At 43.9% G+C, this 23625-nt stretch overlaps 2 protein-coding genes across 4 annotated transcripts in view; one reads left to right on the top strand and one right to left on the bottom strand.

Annotated features, from left to right (window-relative positions):
* Positions 1–1177: 1177 nt before the first annotated feature.
* LOC120500867 (RING finger protein 151-like) lies at positions 1178–21593 on the bottom strand. 3 transcript variants are annotated; one of them, XM_039706348.1, is made up of 8 exons: positions 21470–21593; positions 16625–16733; positions 15452–15678; positions 14086–14225; positions 12166–12328; positions 10269–10389; positions 9097–9311; positions 1178–2051 (listed from the first exon to the last, which is right to left on the bottom strand). In XM_039706348.1, the coding sequence occupies exons 3-8, from the start codon at positions 15655–15657 to the stop codon at positions 1940–1942; spliced, it is 957 nt and encodes a 318-aa protein (XP_039562282.1). In that variant the 5' UTR covers positions 15658–15678; positions 16625–16733; positions 21470–21593; the 3' UTR covers positions 1178–1939. The 3 variants fall into 3 exon arrangements, with proteins under 3 accessions (XP_039562282.1, XP_039562281.1, XP_039562283.1); XM_039706347.1 differs by having other exon boundaries at positions 15452–15675; XM_039706349.1 differs by lacking the exon at positions 1178–2051 and having other exon boundaries at positions 7972–9311; positions 15452–15675.
* Positions 21554–23625, top strand: part of RAD54B (RAD54 homolog B) — a 62722-nt gene continuing 60650 nt past the window's right edge. The window contains exon 1 of the mRNA XM_039706345.1: positions 21554–21786. Within this exon, the coding sequence (XP_039562279.1) occupies positions 21672–21786 (115 nt within the window). The 5' untranslated portion in view covers positions 21554–21671. The remainder of the gene's footprint in view (positions 21787–23625) is intronic.

The raw sequence follows: 23625 nt of genomic DNA, 5'->3' as shown, positions 1-23625 counted from the left end.
ACAAAAGCTGTGTAAATTTAAACTTGAAAAAATAAGTGTGTGTATATCATGTTTTTTGTTTTGTTTTGCCTTTTTTACTAATGAATTTAGTTCTGTGACCCTTCATTACAAAGTGGTTCCTTTCATGGATAAAATCAGCATGAAATAATGCTGTTTAAAACTCGGGTGTTACTTGGTTTGCTTTTTAAAATGGGATTGCTACCATGAGTAAATAACACTTCAAAGAAGTGTTCAATTTTGCTTTTGATACTCTGGCTAAAAAAAGACATTTTCAGGTTTTGTTTCCTGACTGGAACAGCAGGAAGTGGCTGACTTCAGAGACTCCTGTGCTGACCTGATGAGCAGAACAGGGGGAGGTGGGTGAGTGAGGCAGGAGAGATCTCCAGTGCAGCACGGACAGACAGGCACAGTTTGTGTGTGGCATAAGGGCAAGACAAGTTGTGTGCATTTGGTTTTGTTTCCATTATCTTTAGCTGCTGTGCAGTCTGTAACGTGGCTGAGGGCCAGGTGCACATGGAGAGGTGTAGGAGATAAAACAGGTTATCAGCCCAGATCCTGGGCTGGTCTCTGGTTGTGCCATGTTGGCTTTCAGCCTTTTTTCTTCTGCTGAGTAACTCCTCCATCAGGTAAGAGAATGTCCCTAGTCGGTGAAGGCAGAGGACTGCATGCAGCAAATTCCTGCTTGAGTGCCCCAAGTCCAGATTGCTCATGTTTAAGCAAGTACAACAGCTCTGTTGTTTTGCTCTTGTTACATGTTCCCACCAGTGGCCATTAAAAAAATTGCACTAGGGGTAAGATTCCTGCAGTTGATGGACAGAGAATGAGTTTTTCCCTCTTGCCCCTTCATTGTCCTATTGCCTGTGCAGGACTGGAGTGTTGGACTCCAGGAATTCTCAAATTTTTGCCAGCGCTTTGCCTTCCAAACTCATCCCATTCAGAAACTCCCATCTGTGAGGTGGGAGGGAAATCTGGAGAAGGGATAGTTTGACTGAACACCTGCTTTGTTTATTGCTTCCCCTAGGAGGGAAAATGCAGCCTTGCCTCCTCCAGGGCACCAAGCCTGTGACTGCAGTGCATTTGTGACTCCTGGGCTCTGCAGGCCAGTGTACCTAAATGTTGCTATTCCATCTGATAAAGATGGTACTCAAACTTCAGTACAGAATGAAGTGAACCAAGGTGTTTTAATTATGGTGTAGACCCTTTATTAGTTCAACTTTTATACAAAGTGATACAAAGTGTTACCATTTCTTATACACACCAGAGATTAAGGTCTGTTAAGTGCTGGTTTATCCTTGTGCATATAAAGGTAGAAAATGTAAATAGACTGGCAGCGACCCATAATGCTGGAAGACAGTTCAATGTTTACCCAGTTAATAGAAAGTTGCATAGAATTGTAGGTCTTTATAAAGGCATCTTCTGCGTGGTAAAATCTCCCTGACCTAGCGTACCCCACCTGACAGCAGTACGGGAGAAGGCAAGGCTAGTACTGCTCCTGTCAATACTAACAGCACTCCTAAGGAAAGCGGCTGTACAGAAGCACCATGCCAGAAACATCCAAGAGGACAGCACATGGAAAATTTCATTTGCAAGGCTACCAATTTCTATAAATTGTAGGAACTTTTTGCAACCAGGGAGTATTAAAATGCTACTTCATACAAACACCTAAGAAAAGTTCAGATAAAACCACTTTTGGCCAGTCAAAATACATCACCATAGCAGGTATTTTGCTTGACTGTGCAATTCCCTTCCCTTCTGTGCTGCCAAGAAACTCTGGCATATGCAAGTTCCACATACCTTACTCAACCACTTGCTCTGAGTTTTGTTTCTGAATCTCCCAGGCTTGGTACTGTGACATTGTGTATCCACCTAACTGTGGATAAAAGACTTAATCTCCATTTAATTCTATCGCCATGTTAACTCCCTGCCACATGCTGGCAGCTCACACTGGTAAGCTGGCTGGTGGCATAAGCTGGTGGAGCCACATCTCTGCTTTTGGGCTGAAGGAACAGTCACACCACACTTGTTCTCTCTCTTTGCTCTCTCTCTTCCAGCTGCAAAGACAGAAGCAGCAATTCAAAATACAACAATTTGCACAGTTACTGGTACTCAGAGCAGCAGTTCCACTTGTGTGGAAATGGAACTGATTAAAGTGTGATTTAGTATGAGAATAGTAATGCCAGTAATTCTGTGCTGGAATCCTGTAATGCACTTTCAGCAGTGTTTCATATAATGCTAAAGTATGATCATGACTAGGGAAGTGTCATTTTCAAGTGAATGTCTTTAACTTACGTCAAGTCTAGTACAATATTTGGAGTCTCAGTTTTTGTGAACAGGATTAACAGACTATTTGAAAGACAGAAAAAAAATCCCTTGCTGCTGCCAACTGCCATTAAGAGCTGCATAATACATGAGACTGGAAAAGCAAGAAGTAGATGAAATATTAACATAATGGGCTATTTAATATCAGTCTAGTCAATTGTAAGACAGGTCAAATGATGATGATACTTCAGCAATGCCACCCTGTGAGGGGTTCATTAGCAGAGGAAAATCTGAAATGCAGAACCCATTCCCAACCCAGAGGAATGGCATAAAGCTTAAAGTCACCAGAGGGACCTGATGCCATTAGCTACCGTGTGCTTATTTAAAACAACTCTGAAAGTGCTTCTTTGCTGCTAAAGGAAACCCAAACTGACAGCCCATGCCAGCAGCTGGTGGACCCAAAGCATTGTCACATTTCCACACTGGAAGTTCAGACTGTCAGAGCTTGATAGCAGAGCAGAAAGTCCTTCCTTGCCACCTAGGACATGTTTTCTCACACTTTCATGTCCACCACTTAGCAAAAAGACAGCAGGCCAAATGCTAGGTAAACATTAAATAAACCCTATTTCCCATACTAGGAGGAATTTAGTCAGAAATGTGTGGGTGAAGTTTCTAAAGCAAACAAATGCAGAGATCCCATTATGGGGAATGCACAGAGCAAACAGCTTGCTTTCTTCTGTGGTCAGAACAGAAGAGATTGGGTTACTGCCCTCTGACTCAGGAAAGATGATCCAGCTCATCAAGTTCTAATGGATTTTGAAGTAATTTTCTTCTTTACATTAGGCAAAGTAGGTAAAGTCACATCACAACCACACAGTTACAGTACACAGTAAAGCACTAACTGAACCTAACAGCGTGAAATCTGGTGTTGCAAAAAAGCTTGAAAATTAGCATGAATGCTGCAATAACGTCACGCAGAGCACAGACACTCACAGCTTGCTTGTCCAGAACAGAGTAACAGCATTCTTGCTTCCTACCTATTGCTTTGATACACACATTGATGTAAGTGAACTGACCACTGAACATTTAGTGTGGATGAAGGTCTTCCCAAATCATAGCTACTGGTTTACTGGATTAGATTATTAAATATGGCTGCTTAAGAGATGTGCTATGGCATGAATTGGTGAGATTGCTAGTGCCCCAAATACTCTCAATTACTTTACAAAGAGCTATTTATGTCTGTTTTTAAATACACAAGACCAGTTTTTAAATACGTAAGACCTGAATATGTGCACATCTGCCTCAGTGGTACTAAAGAAACAGCAAGTTAGAAGGATTTATTAATGCCTGTAATTCAGACAGCTCCGACCACAAATCTTCATAATGCAGACTATGTGCTAAAGCAGATTGCTGCCTCTCTCTTTGGTTATGCTATTAGCTATAAAAGCATTGCTCTGAGTGACAGAAAGGCATGCACAGTAATGCAGTTGCTTTCTGAACTATAAAATTAACAAATCAGGTTGTTGAACCTGCACACATCTTCCTGAGCCTCCAAAACTGATTTAACACATTCAGTAAACAGAAGGCCAGGTATCTCTATAGTTAGTCCACTGGTGAGCTGAGAATATGGCTTAGTTATACCACTGAAAGCAACATGAACAGGCCGTGTAAAAAGTCTGGAGAAAGTCTTTGAACAGATTTCTCATGCAGTGCTTATAGATAAATGCCTCCTTGATTTGTAGGTCTGTTAAAAAATCCTACTGCAAACTTCAAATCCTAGAATCATCAAGGGTGGAAGAGACCAAGTTCAATTGCCAACCCAGCAACCCTGTAAACCACTAAACCACTGCTCAGCCCCAGATCCTGACAACTCTTCAACACCTCCAGGGATGGTGACTCCACCAGCTCCCTGGGTACCCTATTCTAACACTTGACCACCCTAACACTGAAATTTTAATTTTTTTCTAACATCAAATCTGAATCTCCCCTGTCTGAGCTTAAGGCCATTTCCTCTTATCCTCTCACTGTAGACACAGTAGTAGAGACCACTCCCCACCTGGCTATACCCTCCTTTCAGGGAGTTGTAGAGAGTGAAGAGATCCCCTCTGAGCCTCCTCTTCTCTAGACTCACACACCCAGCTCTTTCAGCTGCTCCTCACAAGACAAGCTTTCTAGACTTTACATGAGCTTTGTTGCCCTTTGCTGGACACACTTCAGCATTTCAATTTCCTTTTTAAAGTGAAGGGCCAAAACTGGACACAGCACTCGAGGTGTGGCCTCACCAGTGCCAAATGCAGAGGGACAATCACTACCACACTATTTCTGATACAGGCCAGGATGCCACTGGCCTTCTTAGCCACCTGGGCTCACACTGGCTCATATTAAGCTGGTTGTTAACCAGCACACCCAAGCCCCTTTCTGCTGTACAGTTCTTGAGCCACTCTGCCCTCAGCCTGTAGCACTGCATGAGGCTGCTGCAAGCCAAGTGCAGGACCCAGCACTTTGTGTTACTGAACCTCGTGCACTTGTCCTTGGCACACAGATCGAGTTTGTCCAGGTCTGTCTGCACAGCCTTCCTACCCTTAAGGAGATCAACACTCCCATCTGACCTGGTGGTGTCTGCAAATTTACTCAGGATGCACTCAATCCCCACGTCCAGATCATTAATAATAGTGTTAAAACAGGACTGGCCCAAATTCTGAGCCCTAGGGAACACCACTAGTGACCAGCTGCCAACCAGACTTAGCTCCATTCCCCACCACACTCTGGGCCTCACAACCATTGGAGAGTCCACCCATCCAAGTCCCAAGCAGCCAGTTTTTCTAGGAGGACGCTGTGAAAGATGGTGTGAAATGCTTTACTGAAGTCTAGATAAACAACATCCACAGCCTTCTCACCAGGCTCTTAGTCATATGAGATCAGATCAGTCAAGCAGGACCTGCCTTCCTTCAATCTATGTTTTCTGGGCTCGATCCCTTGGTTGTCCTGCCTGTACCATGTAATGGCACTTAGGATGATCTCTTCCAGAACCTTGCCCAGAGCTGAGGTCAGGCTGACAGGCCTGTAGTTCCTCAGATCATCCCTCCAACCATTCTTATAAATGGGTGTTACATCTGGTAATCTCCAGTCACCTGGAACTTCTCCAGTTAAGCAGGACTGCTGATAGATGATTGAAAGTGTTTTGGCAAATTCACTTACATCTGGTAATCTCCAGTCACCTGGAACTTCTCCAGTTAAGCAGGACTCCAGTTGATAGATGATTGAAAGTGTGTTGGCAAATTCACAGAATCATTAGCTTGGAAGAGACCTTCAAGATCATCGAGTCCAACCCATGCCCTAACACCTCAACTAAACCATGGCACATCCACGGAGTGCCACATCCAGTCTTTATTAAACACATCCAGGGATGGTGACTCCACCACCTCGCCAGGCTGGCCATTCCAGTACCTTATTGCTCTTTCCATAGCTCGAGACTGTGTCCTCTGGTTCTGTCAGTTGCTGCCTGGAGAAAGAGACCAACCCCACCTGACTACAGCCACCTTTCAGGGAGCTGTAGAGAGTGATGAGGTCAGCTCTGAGTCTCCTTTTCTCCAGGCTAAACATCCCCAGCTCCCTCAGTCGTTCCTCACAGGGCTTGTGTTCCAAGCCCCTCACCAGCCTCGTTGCCTCTTCTGGACATGTTCAAACATGTTTCAGGGAGCTGTAAAGAGTGATAAAGTCACCTCTGAGTCTCCTTTTCTCCAGGCTAAACATCCCCAGCTCCCTCAGTCGTTCCTCACAGGGCTTGTGTTCCAAGCCCCTCACCAGCCTCATTACCTCTTCTGGACGTGCTCAAGCATCCCAATGTCCTTCCCAAACAGAGGGGCCCAGAACTGGACACAGCACTCAAGGTGCAGCCTCACCAGTGCCAGTGAGTACTTCTGCCAGCTCCCTCATTACTCTGGGGTGGATCCAATCAGGGCCCATAGCCCTGTGAGTGTCTAACTGGCACTGCAGGTCACTAACCATCTTGTCCTGGACTACAGGAGCTTCACTCATTTGTACATCAACAACTTCCATCTCAGGGAGCTGCGTATCCTGAGGACAAGTGATCTTGATATTGAAGACTGAGGCAAAGGCTCCTGGACTACGGCAGCTTCACTCATTTGTACATCAACAACTTCCATCTCAGGGAGCTGCGTATCCTGAGGACAACTGATCTCGATATTGAAGACTGAGGCAAAGAAGGCATTAAGTACCTCTGCCTTTTCCTCAACCCCTGTTACTACACCACCCTCTGGATTCAATTAATGGTGAAGACACTCCTTGACCCTCCTTTTGCTGTCAACGTACTTATACAAACTTTTTTTGTTGTCTTTAACTGTAGTGGCCAATGCAAGGTCTAGTTGGGCTTTGTCCCTTTTAATCTTCTTCCTCTATAAACTTGTGATGTCCTTGTAGTTCCCCCACGTTACCTGACCCTCCTTCCAGAGATTATATATTCTCTTTTTTCCCTCTAAGTTCCACCTTAAGTTCTCTGTTTAACCACACTGGTCTTTTTCCCCATACAACTTGTCTTTCCACACATGGGGACAGTCTGTTCCTGAATATTTAACAACTCCTTTTTAAAGCATATCCAGCCTTCCTGGACTCCTTTGCTCTTCAGAACTGCCTTCCAAGGGACTTGGTCAATCAATGTCCTAAACAGGCCAAGGTCTCCTCCCCAAAGTCCAAGGCAGAAGTTTTGCTGGTGCCCCTCCTTACTTCACCCAGTACAGAAAACCCTAACAGTTTGTGGTCACTCTGCCCAAGATGGCCACTGACCATCCTATCACCCACCAGCCTTTCTTTGCCCACAAGCAAGAGGGCCCCTTCTCTGTTAGGCTCATTTACCAGTTGGGTTAGTTAGAAAGCTGTCTTCCACACACTCCAGGAACTCCCTAGGCTGCTTCCTCTCTGCTGTATTTCCAGCCGACATGTGACAAGTTGAAGCCACCCATGAGCACAAAGGCTGTGACGCCTCTGCCACTGCTTGTAGAATGCCTCATCAGCCTGTTCCTGGCTCGGTGGTCTCTAAGGGACTCCCACATGACATCTGCCCTGCTGACCTTCCCTGTGTCCTTACCCACAGGCACTCAACCTTGTCATCTTCATCATCAACTTCAATATAATTCAAACACTCCCTATTGTACAGTGCAACCAACCACCTCTCCTGCTTCACCTGTCTCTTCCAAAGAGCTTATATGCAGCCATTGCAGCACTCCCATGATGACAGTCACCCCACCTTCTGTGAAGGTGACAATGTCAAAACCTTCCTGCTGAACAACGGCTTCCATCTCCTCCTGCTCACTGCCCACACTGTGTGTTGGTGTAGATGCTCTTTAGCCGGGCCAATGGTTTTGCCTGCATCACAGACCTGCCACATCTCTAGTGATCCTCCACTTTCTGAGGTGCATTTGACTGGTACACTTGCCTCAGGGGAGGTAGAGAATGGCTCTACCAGCCACCCTATTCCTCAGATGCTCTAATGCCCCTTAACCCTTGCACCCCTGCTTTGACAGTACTGCTAAGCAGAGCAGATCACTGACCTACCTGCACTCACACAGGTGTTCTGTTACCCTCTGATGCCAGTGCCACGCTCTGGCACTCCCTGAAGCCTGCCTGAGCACTAACACAGATAGTGATCCTCCACTTTCTGAGGTGCATTTGACTGGTACACTTGCCTCAGGGGAGGCAGAGAATGGCTCTATCAGCCACCCTCTTCCTCAGATGCTCTAACGCCCCTTAACCCTTGCACCCCTGCTTTGATAGTCCTGCTAAGCAGAGCAGATCACTGACCAACCTGCACTCACACAGGTGTTCTGGTACCCTCTGATGCCAGTGCCACGCTCTGGCACTCCCTGAAGCCTGCCTGAGCACTAACGTCTGAAACCCAAGTGACTGTGCAAATATTCATCTCTTGTGCATATCAAGTAGCCTTAAACCTGCCACAAGAAAATCAAGGATACTCTAGGTATTTATATATACTTCAAAGATATTGAGTACCAAATGACTGGCCTTATGCTTAAAAGATCCTGTACAAATACCTGATAGTTTCACATATAAAAGCTTCAAATTCTAAAGTAAGAAGCAGATCCATTCCCACACACTCAAAGTTATTCACACATCTGTTTAAAGGGTTTTAGGTTATTCTGCTACCTCGGGCTTTAGTATTAGTCTCTTCAGTGTGCTATCAGCCTCGGAAATGAGAAGAAGCTCTAAAGCAACAGTCAACCTCACCCAAAGCTGTTACATAGCAGAAGAATTACAATTTAAAGTGCTTGCTTTCCACCTTTGAAATAAGACCTTCTACTGACTACAAACAAACAAAATCTTATTAATTTCTATTACTGACTTACTAATTCTACTATTCACTTTTCCCCAAATTAAGTACATCCCAAATGGTCACATTTGCTTTTTTGTTTCAAACAGAGATACTGAAATGTTTTTTTCTTCCTGGTCAATAACAGTCCGTATCTTTGACTTAAAAAAGCTGTAGCTTTCAGTGCTGAAAGATTCCTGTAAGTGATGCAGAAAAGAGAGAACAAATCTAGTCTCCTTTCCCTTTTTATAAAAACAATACCTAAAAATATGTCTTCCAATTGGTTTTAATGACCAGTATTCCCTCAGGAAAAAAATCTTCTGTTTGTTTTTATGGCCCCAAAGGAAATACAGTTGTAATTTAGACCTCAAAAAAACCCTAGTAAACCAGAAATTATATAAACTTTACCAATCATTCCATGAAAGTAGTTTGCCAGAAGCCAGTATTTGAAGAAAATGATTTTTGAGCTTAGTACTATTTAGATAACTGTAACTTCCCTAGGTTTTCTTTTTACACTCTCTAGTCGTGTCAAAGGACGGAAATTGGACTTCCTGCTTCCCTCTGCAGTAGTCAATCTACAGTCCTTCTGCAGCCCCTTCAGCAGCTCCATCAACTCCCGTTTTTCCAGCTCTGCCTGCTCCAGCTCCTGACGGTGCTGCCGCTCCGCAGCCATCAGAGACCGCACATCTGACATCAGTCGTGACATCTGGCTCTGCAATGCAAACACAAATTTACTGCAAGAAACAAACCCTCTTCTAATGATGGTGCAATGAAGTCAAACTGGCCACACACATAGGGTGATGGAGTCTTTGGAATAAAAACCACCAAAATAATTTTTTGATAATGTAACAAATGTCAACAATTTGAGACCCAATCCAGCATTCACCTTGTGGGATAGTCTTGTTCTAAAGATTCCCATATGTTTTCCAAAAATGTTTAGTTTTCTTATTTTGTTTCTTACGAAGTATGATAAGAAACAGCCAACTTACCCACGTGCTGCTTTTATTTTCTTTTTCAAGAATCCAAATAAAATATGATTGTGGTTATGTTCAGATACATTCTTCAAGGATTTAACATCAAATCCAGTAAAACTAAATGTGTAAACTATACATTTTTAAAAACTTTATAAAGCTTTTAAAAATTATTTCTTTAGAAATAATTTTTCTGTGATATACTAAAAGAGGATGAATAAAAGGATAAGACAGCCTTGCTTGTTACTTGATGAAGTTTACTGTGAACCTTTCCAATGTTCTGATCACAGTGCAAATACCACTCTTGGCAGTAGGGCTCTGTGTCAGCTCTGGACTAAGCCATTTTGCACAGCAATTAAAAATGGAGCTGGGTGTTTAATTACATCCGGTTTGTGATGTATACTCTACATTTAGACACTGAAATCAGTTTCAGATTGATCTGCTGACAATGTTACACACTAGAACATGGGTGGAGTACCCAGGTGAGCTCCAGTGAACCCGAAGCAGACAAACCACAGGAACACAGCATCCAGCCTGCTTCTCCACAGAGCTAACCTGGAAAGGCTGTGATGGTTTTGCTTCCCATACTTAATGCCATTTTCCTCTGTATGAGACTTTATTTACAAAATAAGAAACTGCTACTGGGAAAAGCAAAAACCTAGACTGTTAAGAGAGGGGAAAAAAAGCATTGTATTTACCTTTAGTTCTTCAATTTCATTTTGCAGAATACTCTCTTTTTGGACCATATGCCTTCTCTGTGAATCTAACCTTGACTCCATCTCGTGTTTTGCCTCTTCCACTCTGCAGATCATTTCTGACCTAAAAAGTTTATTTCTCCTTGTTAAGTCTTGTAAGCAGAGAAAAGAATGATCTTCAAAATCCAGAAAGCCTTCTGGCAGCCAAGCAGACTGAACTGATTCCCATCAAGCTCTACAGGATGCCTCTGTAGAGGCATGATTTATTAATTTAAAAAGAAAAACCGCATAAAGAAGTGCATTGTGCCCAGGGGCATTAAAGTGCCCATGAGGAGCCTATAGAGGGACAATCATATCATATTCCTCAAATAAAATTCCAAGAGCTCAAGCAGGTGTATTTATGACTTTAAGTGATTTTCTGCTGTTTGCCTACAGTATGTTTTTGCTGAGTGTTATGAAATAGAGGCAGCCAAGATAAAAAGTCTGAATCCTATAGTACTGCTAAATATGTAAGGAAGTGAGACAGCCTGGTGTGTGGACATGGCAGGCACTTACAAACACAGTTTAGTGGTGGGCCTGGCAGTGCTGGATTAACTGCTGGACTCAATGATGTTAAAGCTCTTTTTCAATCTAAACTATTCCATGGCTCTGTGTAATCTTGTTCACTTTTATGGTGGACACTAAATGACAGTATACAGTAAATGTTACAGCCTAGTCACTCACACAGCTCCACAGCCAAAACCAGATGGCACTACATGAACCTTTTGAGTTCAGAAACCAGGTAGCAGAATCACTTGTGTCTCAATGCATTTAAACCATATTTGAGCCTGACTTCACAGCAGTGTTCAAAAGCACAACACTTAGGAGCTGAAAGATACAAATGGGAAGGAGCATGAGTGGGGAAAAAAAAGCACAACTAGAATATAATGAAAAGGGAAACCTATGTAAGAGGAAAACAATGATGCTGGTAAGAAGAGTCATATTCACTGACTGTTTATCTACCAGAACTTAAAAAAAAATCAAAATTAGACCTTCAGTGGTTGAATCTACCTGTACCTGCCAAAATAATTACAGATTTTTATCTTCTCAATCTGTAAAAACATAAACTAAATACAATTATTAAGTAATGTGGCTTTGTCTGTACAACAGGCCAGTAGAAAAATTAAATTGCCAGCTTCCATTTTCTTAGGATTTTTGTCATTTTAAATAGCAATTCTGTTCAACTGCAAGCAATTTTAAGCAAGTTCAACTGCAAAGTATTTTAAGATTTACGGTAACTTGGAAAAAAATGTCCTGTGGTGTTACATTTTAGCTAAATGTTTTGCTCTGTGTCACCCCTCGAAAATGTACGGTTTATTCCAAGCTGTGATCCTCCCCTGAAGTCTCACATATCAGCAATCCCATTGGCCCAAGTCTTACTCCATGCCCACTTTGCATCTCCCTGTTAAACTGAGCAAGACCAGACTCCCTCTCGGCCCATCTCTCCTTAGGCTCTCCCTCTCTCCCCCTCCCTCCCCCTTTCCCCTTCTCCCTCAGAAACCATGCTGCTCCCGGGGGTGGGATCCCCAATAAACCCTCATCTAATCAGCACCCTCAGAAGCCGTGTGGAGTCTCCTTGTGCTGGCTGATACCAGTGATCTCACAGCTTAGGGGGCCCTCCGGGGACTCCCTGGGGAGCCCCCTCAAACGAACTGCAACAATACCCAACAAAAAAGAACCAAAACGGCAAGAATTTAAAGCCTATGCTGACACATAATAAAATTCTGGCCCATTAGCATCATCAAGTAATTCATGGACCATTTAACACATACCAGAAAGCAGTGCTAGAATTTCAAAGTGCTTGATGCAGTGCCTTTAAGCCCAGCCCAAGAGAGACCCGAGAGGAAGAGAAGCTCTGTACCGGAGCAGCTCCAGCTCGGTCCTCAGCTCGGCCACGCAGTTGTGCTGCGAGTCCTCAGCGCTGAGCAAGGTGTAGCCGCAGCCGTTGGGGCACGCCCGGCTCCGGAACTCGCACACCGCCAGGTGCCCGTCCAGGTGACGCCGCTCGACCTGCACCGTGCAGCCTGGGCGAGGGGAGCAAGGCAGCACAGCCAGCTACAACTAAAGCACTTGGGCCTTTCCAGACAAAAACACTCAAGAAAGGAAGGTGAGGGAAGGGATTTCTTTAGGATATGAAATATGACAGTTACACATACGTAGCTACTCAAAAAACACTGTTAAGAGGTCTTACTAAGACATTTATCCATTAACTGAGAACACAGAAAGGTTGGAAGGAGGTATTTTATGTAAAGGTTACTACTGCTGGTCTGGCATTAAATCAACTTCAGTAATTACAATCCTGATGCAAAACTAAGACTAGCAGCTTGCCTGTGCTACCATCATAGATTTCAATGACTGGAATTCATACAGAATACACATGTGTAAAAAAATATTATGCTATCAAACTTAAAGAAAGGTCCAAAGACATAGTAAAGAGAGATGTGGGTGAGATGGAATGTAAACTTGTTTGCCAGACAATTTGTTGGTCTTGTCCATAATGTAGTAGACCACAATAATAAGTTAGAACATTTATTTGTGAACATTTAATAACTCATATAAAGATAGAAATATTTTCACAGAAATTCTAGGACACAAACTTTGCAGTTCTGTAGTAATTAAAAACAAAATGTAAAGAATCAAAAATAAGCACTATACAAATTATTGCTATATTTAACACTCTAAACTTAAAGTTTGTAGTCTCAACTTATGAAGTCAAACTCAGGAAGTTGTGGTTTAATTGTTGAGGCTCACTTTGTTGAAATACACACTTGCATTTAATTTGAAGAGAATATCAACTTAAGGAAACTGAAACAATGGAGTATTGAAACTTCCCAACAAACCATGCCAGAAAATGACAAATGAGTACTAGAAGAGCTTTACTAATAAATATAATGATTTGTAATTGAGGTACTCAAAACACACTCCATGAATTTTTGGGACAGAGTTGAAGAGATCTAAGAGTCTTCACATCCCAAACACCAGACACCCACTGTGGTGTAAAAACATAAATCTGTAAAACACTGCTGTTTCTGTAGGAAGTAGAACAGGTGAATCAATCATCTGCAGAAGTCACTTCTGAGAAAAATCATAACTTCTAGCAGAACAGGTCTAGTACCTTAATCATCTCATAATTAATTTTACAATGGCAGACTCAACTATGTCTTTAGCATCGTTAATTAGATTTTAACTTAATCTAGGAACAGACAACATTTCAAATTAATTCAACTGGGAAATTTTAACAGTATGTTCCTTCTTAGAGGTATGTTTCTTTTTCAGGAGGTGTAGCCTTGCTTTAAATAAAAACCTCAATTCTAACTAGAATTTAGCTTAGAATAATTCTTTTTTCCAAGATATATTCTTGTTAAAGCCATGTCACAGAGTTGACAGCTGCACATGCACCAGGCAACCAGGTGTTTTATAAATAAATTATGACCCCTAAGTCTTCTGCAGGGGCTACTGCATCCATTCAAACATCAAAACATGCAGTCAGAACAGCAAAACAAACTCATAAGCAAAACTAATGCACTACTACATTTTCATGCATTCAAAGTTCATAATATTAATTTTGGTTCGTTTTTGGATAAGAAATAGTTGCTAATCATCATGACTGCCATAAACTGGTATTATATTTTGTTCAAAAACACTGCTGTAAAGAACAGATCATGCCAAAGCTTTGCATTTCTGTTAAAAAATAATGGCCATTATTGCAGTTCTATTGATGGGAAGATGACAAACGTGTTTGTTTAATATAAAGGATTCAACTTCTTTGAATGTTACTCACCAGCATTGGAGCAAGGTATCTGACTGTACTCACACTCCCTTTCATGCCTGTCTATAGACTCCAGAGAACAAACCATTTCACAGCCATACTCTCTGTTTCTGCAATGTAGCTGAAGACGGTTTAAATCATTTTTCATATATCTACATGCAAAGAAAATAATTTGTTCTTAAATCTGGGAACATTATTGAAAAATATGTATTTTCAACTTTTGGGAAAAGAAAGCAAGATTCTAATCTCCATTAGGAAAAACTGTGAGTAACTAGCTGAATTTATTTCTTTTTTTAAAAATTCAAGTGACCATATCAGAAAAAAAAAAACAAAAAAGAAAGAATGTTAATGGAAAATTCAGTCTCCAAATTTAAATGAGCAAATGAAATCTTTGTTTTTGAATAATTTTTAATTGTGACCTTTCACTGGCTCAGCAGATATTATCAATTACAAACACCAGGGCTACTCATTTGCCATTTAAGTTCCGTGGTTCTAAACATGCCAGTCTAAAGGACTACAGTAAGTACAGACAAAACAATTTAAAAATTAAACTCTAGTGCTCTGTCTACACTGTAGCTAACTTCCAGATAGTAAAATCTCATGAATGAGAAATTACGTTATGAGTATTAACAAAGTTAAATTTACTGTAGCTGGAGACTTTAAATACATAACTGTTACTCTGAGCAAGATTAGATAATGCAGATGTTAAATAGCAAGCAGCATCTATTGTTGAAACTGTTTTGTTCTGACACTTGCAAGAATTAACAGCTTAAAATAGAACAGTTTGCTTGGGAAAGACCAACAACAATCATGGTCCAACTGCCTGACCAGTTATAGAAGGCACTAGTGAGAACAGCCTGATTTACATGACAAGGTGGTTCAGACACTCCTATGCCCAAAGATCTTTTTTAAAAAGGATTTGAAGTTCAAAAATTTGGTTAATATCTCCAGGAATTGTAAATTAAAAACCCCACTACAGCATCTAACTAAGACTGAAAAGGAAAGAGATACAGAGTGTGTAGTGACTGTCATCCAGAGTCGCTTTGCTTGCTTTCTCTAAAATCAAGTATGGAAAAGTTTTGATGCTGTAAAGGACATTCAGAAAAATATCCAGACAGGCATCTAGAATCAGCATTCAAGATATAAAAAGGTGGAGAACAAGCTAAGTGTCCTTTCAGTTTTGAAATCCTGACACCATAACAGTTATAATAAACAGAAAATGCTAACTAGTGCTTCCATGTAAGTGTTGGTGTCTGCTGCAGGCATACTGGATAAAGACAGCCTGAGCAACAGTATCGACAGGAGATGAAGCTGTGCAAGCAAAATGGAGAAATCCTAAATTCATGTAATTTCAGCACACAGCAAGATTATTGGATACCTGTAGAGAGGTCGCAGCAAAGACACATCAATCACTTGTCTGTCTTCAGGGCAGTTACTGTGATGCACGAGCCACCCATGGATGCAGGCAGTGCAGAACGCGTGCTCGCAGGGAGCCTGCAGCGGATCTTCCAACACGTCCCGGCAGATGGAGCACAACAGCCCTTCATTAACATAGCCCACGAAGCGCTCAATGTCGTAACCCATGCTCTCCACACCTTCAACCTGCTCAAAAACCCCAAACACACAGAAACAAAGCAACCTTTGTGCTCAATCTGTATGGGTAGGTCCACAAAGAGGCCTGAAAGCAATTCTAAAAATAAGGAGACCATATAATGAATAAAGAAGCGAATATGTGAATTGTTTTACACACTTCAGAGACTTTCAGATTTAAGTGGGAATTTGAGAATTGTACTGCTGGATGTCAGAATCACAATTTTCTATCACGACATTCTGAACTCTGAAAGCAAAGACTTTGACACAGTGGAGCTGCGCTTCTTCTGAATGCTGTTATTGAACACAATTCTAGCAGCCACTGTGAAAGATACAGTTTCTATTTACATGAATTCTACCCAAAGTAGAAACATCAAAGAAGTTCAAATGCAAATGTTTGCTTTCCATTTTAATACCTTTCATATAATGCCTAACAAACTTACAAAACGGTGTTCTTACCAACAATAGCTGTGGCACTTTCAGCTAGCAAATTCTGGACTGATGTTCATCCTTAAGTGATGAACATCACTTAAGATGTTGCTTTCATGCTGAAAAAAGGATTCTCTAGTCACTGTAGACCTCCATTTCAGAGGGAACAGCATGAGATCTCCACATGCTTAAAGACACACTTAATATTCAGGAAGTAAAAGAAGCCAAAAACTGCAGCTAACCCTGCAACTATGAAGAGCTACTGTCTTTTCCTACATGATCTGTTCTATAAAACTGAGAAGCTTTTGAATGGATTTCAAAGCTTTGTGAAGAAGAACTAATGGGCAATCTGCCTTCATCTAAATTCTGTCATGAAAAACCTTGTGGAATTTGGCAAGACTCCACAGAACTTGCTTAAAAGAATAAGTTTTAGGCTCCACATTGCTCCTTTAGAGATAAAGTTACTTTTGTAAACCCACTGAGACTCATGAAAGAGTTTTTCTAAAGAAAATAGAAAAGGAAGACTTCTTACCTTTGTAGATTTTAATACATATATATGTAGTTTGCCCAAATACTTCAGAAACAGTTATCAGTGAGGCATGTAATGCTTCCTTCAGTTTCTCTTCACTGCTTTATTATGCCTATGAGAAAAATTAGAAAGAGTAAGGCTCAGTAGTGTTTCCTAAGTTACTGAGTCCTATGGCTAACAAGCCAGCTACTGAATAGATGCTGTCCTAACAGCCCATTAAAACCAAGTTTTCCAAAGCAAGCCACTGAAAAACTACAATTCAACACAGAAGAACTGACTAGTTTAGGGTGAAAATAATCTTCAGTCTCTGTTTCAATTACTACTGATGCAGATATTTATCACAAAACTGAACACCCTGCTAATGATCAATTTTGAAGCCAGTTTTGTTTGTAAGACTGAAGACAACAGAATTAGTATTATTGAAAAGTAGAACTGAAATCTGGTAAAATTATATTCCTGAAAAAGATGGAAGTTCCTTATCAACCTGTTCTAATCCAGTCAAGACAAGCAGTTCATTTTTGAAACAAACCTATTACAGTCAAGTTTGTTGTATTGGCAAATATCATTGCTGTGTAGCATAACTAGGGTTGCTCACTTAAAACATCATAAAAGATGTCATTATTAAACCTCTTAAGTTATGCTAGAGGACTTAAACAGCATATATACATTAGATAACATGAACTGTAAACCTAGCACCTTGATGTGGTTTGGTGGATCCAAGAGGATTCTGCTTTTAGAAAACTTTCAAGGACAGGTAAGAGAGAAAAACTAAGTACTTTTACTGTCCTGCTCTACTGTTCTACTGGAATTGTGGATGCTGTGAGCTAGATTTTGCACAAACACTGCTAGTCCCTGAGGATCGTCTTCCAAGTCACTCTTCAGCATATTTTAGTGAGTTTGAAGACTAACAGAATGCAAGAAAGAGTATTTTTATGAAATGGGGAACAAAAAACTTTATTTGTGCTTAACAGAGAAGTGAAGTGCAACAGCAACAACAACATATATATATTATATACATGTGCTTGTGTATATAAATATATATGGATGTATAAAGCCCCAGCCAAACTGAAGTTCAAATGAAGAGCAGATGGGAACTTTGAGGCAAAAAATCCAATCAAGGGGGATTCTTCAGGACATTTTCAGGACTCATGTTGGAGCAGCAAAACACAGTGCTGGAACCCTTGTGGCCATGGATCTGGGACCTATGACAACAGCTGCTACTGAAGTTCCAGCCTTCTCCCAGTAGAACTTTCCTGACCTGAAGAACCAGAGATGTTTTATTTTCTTATCAAGTTCAAGAGATGCATCTTAGTCAAGAGATAAGCAGAGGGAGAGTATCTGATGAATGTCATGCACTTTGGCAGTACAGATCACTTTACCACAAAATGAGATAATTTTCAGCTTCTGCTTATCCCCAGAAACTTCTCTCTCCTCCATTTGACCTCAAAACTTTATTTTCCCAATTCTACTACAATTCACCAATTGTCACACTCCTTTTTTGATTGCACCTAGAAATTAAAATTATTTTCTTGAAGATGTCAGTTGCTTAGCTTAAGCAATTAACTTCTATTTAGAATAAGTCACACAGAATTATAATACTCTGTGATTTAGAATGCTGTATGGAGCTTGGGCTGCTGGAAGCCTTAGGCTGAAAGCTATGGACTTTTGTCCTAGACATGTTTTTGGCTGGATCTGAGTTAATTTCCTTAGCAATTTTCCCAGTAGCTGCTACAGAGCTGTGCTTTGCTTTTAGAATGAGAATGTTGACAACACACCAATGTTTTAGTTGTTGCTAAGTAATGTTTATCCTAAGTCTAGGACTTTATTTTAGCTTCCCATGCTCTACCAGGGGGCAGGTGCACAAGTAGCACAGACCAGAAGATAAGGAGCTCATGGTCATCAGCAGAAGCTGCAACTCAAGATAAGAACAGTTAACAGCTTGCCTGCGTGGACGTGGAGAGAGAATCCAAAAAGCTGTTAGAAGATCCCAGACCAAAAATCACCACTGGACTAAAAGGGCCGTGTGAAGAGCACGTAGGGGAGGGTGCATAAATTGTAAGGGTATCATTGTGCACAGATTTCTTTGTTTGGGAGAGAGAGCACACAAACTATGACATGCTATTTGCTTCTTATTGTTTCATATGTTCTATTTTCCCTGCAGACAAGCAAAAGTCTCCAGACTTCAGAGGTATCAAGCCACTTTTCAACAATTGTCATCCCACGCTGTTTGCCAGGCAGATGCACATCCAAAACCAGCCTTGAGTTGTGGACTTCACTGCCCTCAGACAGAGATTTGGTGTGGATATGATAACAGGGAGAATACAGCTGGGATGTAGTTCCCAACAACATCATCACATAGCGTGCTAAATACCTGGCACTAATCAAAGCTATTCCACTGTGAAAGTCAGGACACTGAAATGAAATTAGTGACCTTCATTTTTGCATCTGCAGTAGCTTCTGATTTTTAAAAAATGCTTCTTTTCCATGTGACAAAACAAAGTGTAACTGTTTAAAGTCTGGAGTGAACCACGGAACTACAGATGTGCATGGCTAAGACAGCATTTTCAGAAATGCTGGAGGAACAGAGGCTGTGCAGGGCCCAGGGATGAGGTGACACTGAGACATGACATTTCTTCAGCCTTTATTTTCACAAATCCTGCTATACAGAAGCAATATTTTATGTGTTTCTTGCCACTCTGACACTGTAAGCCACTCCAAGCCAGCATGAGTGCCCAGAGGGGCAGGCTCACCCCTTCACATGTGACTGTACAAATGGTTTCTCAGGCACTTGATGCATTGCTCTCAGTAACTGACCTGTTTTAAGACTGAATTGGGGAAAAAAAAAATTAACTTTGGCAGTTTTCTTATGGTAGCCCAAGCCTAGCTATCCACAAATTAAAGTGCTCCCCACCTCTCTCCACTTCCTTCTTTGAATCATTGGGAACATTTAATTTGCCCCTTTCCTAAACTGGCTCATGCAACTCACCAGACAACTATACCCTGATTTGATTTGTTAAGCTAGAATTTCTAGTAGATGGCTCAGCAAAAGCTCTAGGGACTGTGTAAGCAAGACATGACCAGGGATAAGAAACTGCAGCCAGGGCAGAAAGGGAAGAAAGATCTCGGGATTTCCTCTTGGTCTGGTCTGGCTGGGAAGATCTCAGGTGTGTCTCTGTTAAAAGTCTCTTTTCTCTCACCCAGCAGCTGAAGAAGGAGACAAGAAGTCTTTGGTTCACGTTCTCAAGGTTACTATATTTTATCTCAACCATTTTCTGTCTGGCCTGCCAAGGTTTGTTTTGCAGGTTGGTCTGAGGCACACACCCCGCCTCTTGGGCTGGTGCTATCTTTTATACTAAAATTATGTATATTATGTTTATAATAATGTTTTAAAACTTATGATTTATGTTAGACAGTGACTTTCTACTTTAATCTGTGAATGTTAATATCATTTTGAACATGGATGCTAGGGAGAAGAAAGAAGAAGGATAGGGTACATTTAAATCTCTCCATCTTGGAACTTTTGACTCTCATGTGTAGAATTCTAAACTCTCTTGTACAAGGTTTAAAACCTCCTTGTACATTGTTCTAAATTTTTTCTTTTCACCCTGTGATTGCTACTACTATGCTACTTAAACTTCTGTGGCTTGTAATTCTTCATATAAGGTTGGCAATTTGCTCCATGAATTAAGATTGAATTTCCAGGTGTCTCTGGCTTCCTGCCAGGGCTTTGACACATTTAGGGTATTCAGAGAGATGTCTTGGGTTCTGACAGAAAGACAGACAGCAGCAGTGGTCAAGGATGCTGAGGGGGGCTACTCCCTCAGCTCAGCTCCCCAGACTGGTACACTGGGGAGCTGGATGAACACTCGTGTAAGAGAAAAGGGACAGAGAAGGGTAAGAATAAATGAACAGCAACACCACCCTACACTGATGCAAACAACTGATTTTTTTTTTTAAAGCTTATATAAAAAATATGAGGCAACTTAAGGCCTCTTCTGGGAGCTACTTAACTACTGTAGCTATTCTGACAAAGACCATTTTTGTACAACACTTGCTGCCCTGCAAAGCCTACTGAGAACAGTGCCATCCATGACCTGCCTTGCACAGACCAGAGTCCAGAGAAAGGCCATGGAGTTGGTGAAGGATCTGCAGTCCCATGAGGAGCGGCAGAGGGAGCTGGGGGTACTTAGCCTGGAGAAAAAGAGGCTCAGAGGGACCATATCGGTCACCTGAGAGGAGACTGCAGCCAGGTGAGGGCTGGGCTCTCCTCCCAGGGGACCAGCGACAGGAGGAGAGGCCACACGGGCTCAGGCTGTGCGGGGGCTGGGTTCCAGGCTGGACAGCAGAAAGAATTCCTTCACAGAAAGGGTGGTCAGCCACGGGAACGGGCTGGCTGACCCAGAGATCTTTCCAATCTAACTAATGCTGCGGCCACCCCCGAGGCGGCGCAGGGCCGGGCTGTCCGGCCCAGCCGAGCCCCGGCGAGAGGAGCCCGCTCCCCCGGGGCCGTGCGAGGGAATTCCGTGCAGCAGCAGGGAAAGGCCTCCGGATCCGGCCCGGGAAGGCGCTTCGGGGACGGACAGCGATCCTGGACACAGGGCAGAGAGCTGGCCTGGCAGCAGGAGGAGGGACCCGACACCACGAGACAGCAGCTGCGCTGCCCCAGGCAGGACAAGCGCCCTTACAGCTGCACACCCCTGCCCGCGCTCTTCCCACACGCCAGCGACGCCGCCGCCGGCCCGGCGCTGGGCCCTGACAAACGCTGAGCAGGACCCCGCGCAGCACGTCCCTCCCCGGTCCCGCTGCCCCGGCCCGGCCCGGCCCGGCCCCGCGGCCCCGCTCACTCACCCCGCCCGCCGCCGCTCGCTGTCGCGCAGCCCAGCTCCCCTTTACGGCCGCCCTCGCTCGACGGCGGCGCGGCGGGCAGCCGCTCCGCCATGCTGCGTGTGGCACAGACGCCGCAGGCCGGCACTGCGCATGCGCACGGCAGCGCCTCCCGCGGGCGGGAAGCGCCTTTCCAGGGTCCCGGCCCGCGGCACGGCCCGCGCGCATGCGCGCCCGGCGGGCAGGGAAGGCCGCGCAGGGCGCACGCGCGGTGCGGGCGGTGGGGCTGCCGGGAGCGCGCGGCGGGACAATTGAGCGCAGAGGCGGCGGCGGGAGCGCAGGTACGGGAGCCGCGGGCGGGGCCTGGGAAACACCCTACAAATAATCTATCTCCAGCTCCCCTGCCGCGGGCAGGGACAGCTTTCACTCGGTCACGTTGCTCAGAGCTTCATTCTGCCTGGCCTTGAGCGATGGGGCATCCGCAACTTCTCTGGGCAACCTGTCCCAGCGCCTCACCATCCTCAGAGTGAAGAGTTTCTGCCTTACATCTAATCTAAACCCGCTCCCTCAGTTTGAAGCCATCCCCCCTTGTCCTATCGCTACGTGCTCTTGTAAAAGTTCATTACAGCTACTTCTGATCTGAAGAGGTTTTTCGGAATGTTGGTGTCGAAGGCGATGCAGTCGCTGCTGCAGTTTAGCTGGGTGAAAGCTGGCGCCGTGCCGCCTCTGTAGCTGCCCGCAGCCCCGCCGTGCCGTGCCGTGCCGTGCCGTGCCGTGCCGTGCCGTGCCGTGCCGTGCCGTGCCGTGCCGTGCCGTGCCGTGCCGTGCCGTGCCGTGCCGTGCCGTGCCGTGCCGTGCCGTGCCGTGCCGTGCCGTGCCGTGCCGTGCCGTGCCGTGCCGTGCCGTGCCGTGCCGTGCTGTGCCGTGCCGTGCCTGGGCCGTGCCGTGCTGTGCCTGTGCCGTGCCGTGCCGTGCCGTGCTTTGCCGTGCCGTGCCTGTGCCGTGCCGTGCTGTGCCTGTGCCGTGCCGTGCCGTGCCGTGCCGTGCTGTGCCGGCCGTGCCGCCTCCAACCCTCGGGAGCAGCCTGCGAGCTCTGGGCTGCCTTTAGCAGAGCTCCGAGCACACCGCGTTGAGCTGCGCGTGTGAAATCTTCCAAGTTCTTTGTGCGTGTGTTTAATTTTCAGTGCGGCCACCAATGCGCCCTTAAGGACCAAAGCAGCGAACCGAACTCAACGCGTGACAAAGCAGAGGGGCCGTGAGGCGGATTGCGCTGTGGTTTCGTGCTGCGCTGGGTTTGCCAGGCACGGTTGCCAATAGCAGCTGGGAGCAGCGCTGCTTGCATTGCATGCAGCTGCTTCCCTGCAGCCAGACCGACAGGCAGGCGGGTGCAAGGTGCCCTGGTGTATCGGCCCGTCTCTGAGGAAAGGGCTTATTTGCATATTCTTAATTTAGTTGTAGTCTGGAGCTGTTCCTTGCCTCACTACGCTCACTCTGATTATATCTGAAAGACCTGGCATCAGTGGTTTGTTGTACATCCCTGATGTTCTGTTCCTATTGGGTAGTAGTGTAAAGGGACAAAATGTAAACATTTTGGTTATTATATTTTTTAACATATTTTTATTATATTTTATGAAAGCTTGTATTTTAAAAGACGAATATGTATTTCTACATGCAGTGTTTAGTTTTAAAACCCACAAACCTGTAAGGGACTTCGTAATTGCAAGCAGGTAATACTGGTAACAGTGAAGTTACTGAGATAGCAAGAATAGTGTCTTCAAATGTCTTGGTAATTTTCAGATCTTCTAATGAGTTTGTTTTTGTGGTTTTAGACCAAATGACAGTGCAATGGCCAAATGGTTTTAGGAATTAGAGCACTTTAATCATGGATATGTGCAATTTATGAATTGTGCAGCTTCTCTGTCCCACAGAACCTCAAGTGCAGGGGCAGGGTTGGTGTAGCACTGCAGCCATGCTATGCACAGTCCTCATGCATTGCCCTGGCGTGTCCTGTGCTGTCTTCCCAAGTGCCACTGTGCAGTGTAGGGTTGGGTAGAGAGCTTGTTCAGATTGCCATGGCACCTGAAGCTGGCTCTGCTGAGCACTAGCACTTGCAGTCTGCTCTCCCTGAAGGTTCTTGACACCTTTGCAGTGTTCACAGTGGCTTTTCAAGCCACAAATAC

The sequence above is a fragment of the Passer montanus genome, unplaced genomic scaffold (genome assembly GCF_014805655.1).
Source record: "Passer montanus isolate IOZ18808 unplaced genomic scaffold, ASM1480565v1 scaffold19, whole genome shotgun sequence".
Lineage (NCBI taxonomy): Eukaryota > Metazoa > Chordata > Aves > Passeriformes > Passeridae > Passer > Passer montanus.
This window is presented reverse-complemented; position numbering and strand designations above follow the sequence as displayed.

What these genes read in the sequence shown, in the direction of transcription:
- LOC120500867 (XM_039706348.1), bottom strand. Translation starts at nt 15,657, where the DNA reads ATGGGTTACGACATTGAGCGCTTCGTGGGCTATGTTAATGAAGGGCTG. An exon ending in GATACCTTGCTCCAATGCTG is followed by an intron (nt 12,329 to 14,085) that starts GTGAGTAACATT and finishes CCCCTCGCCCAG; the next exon opens with GCTGCACGGTGCAGGTCGAG. An exon ending in ACCGAGCTGGAGCTGCTCCG is followed by an intron (nt 10,390 to 12,165) that starts GTACAGAGCTTC and finishes TAAACTTTTTAG; the next exon opens with GTCAGAAATGATCTGCAGAG.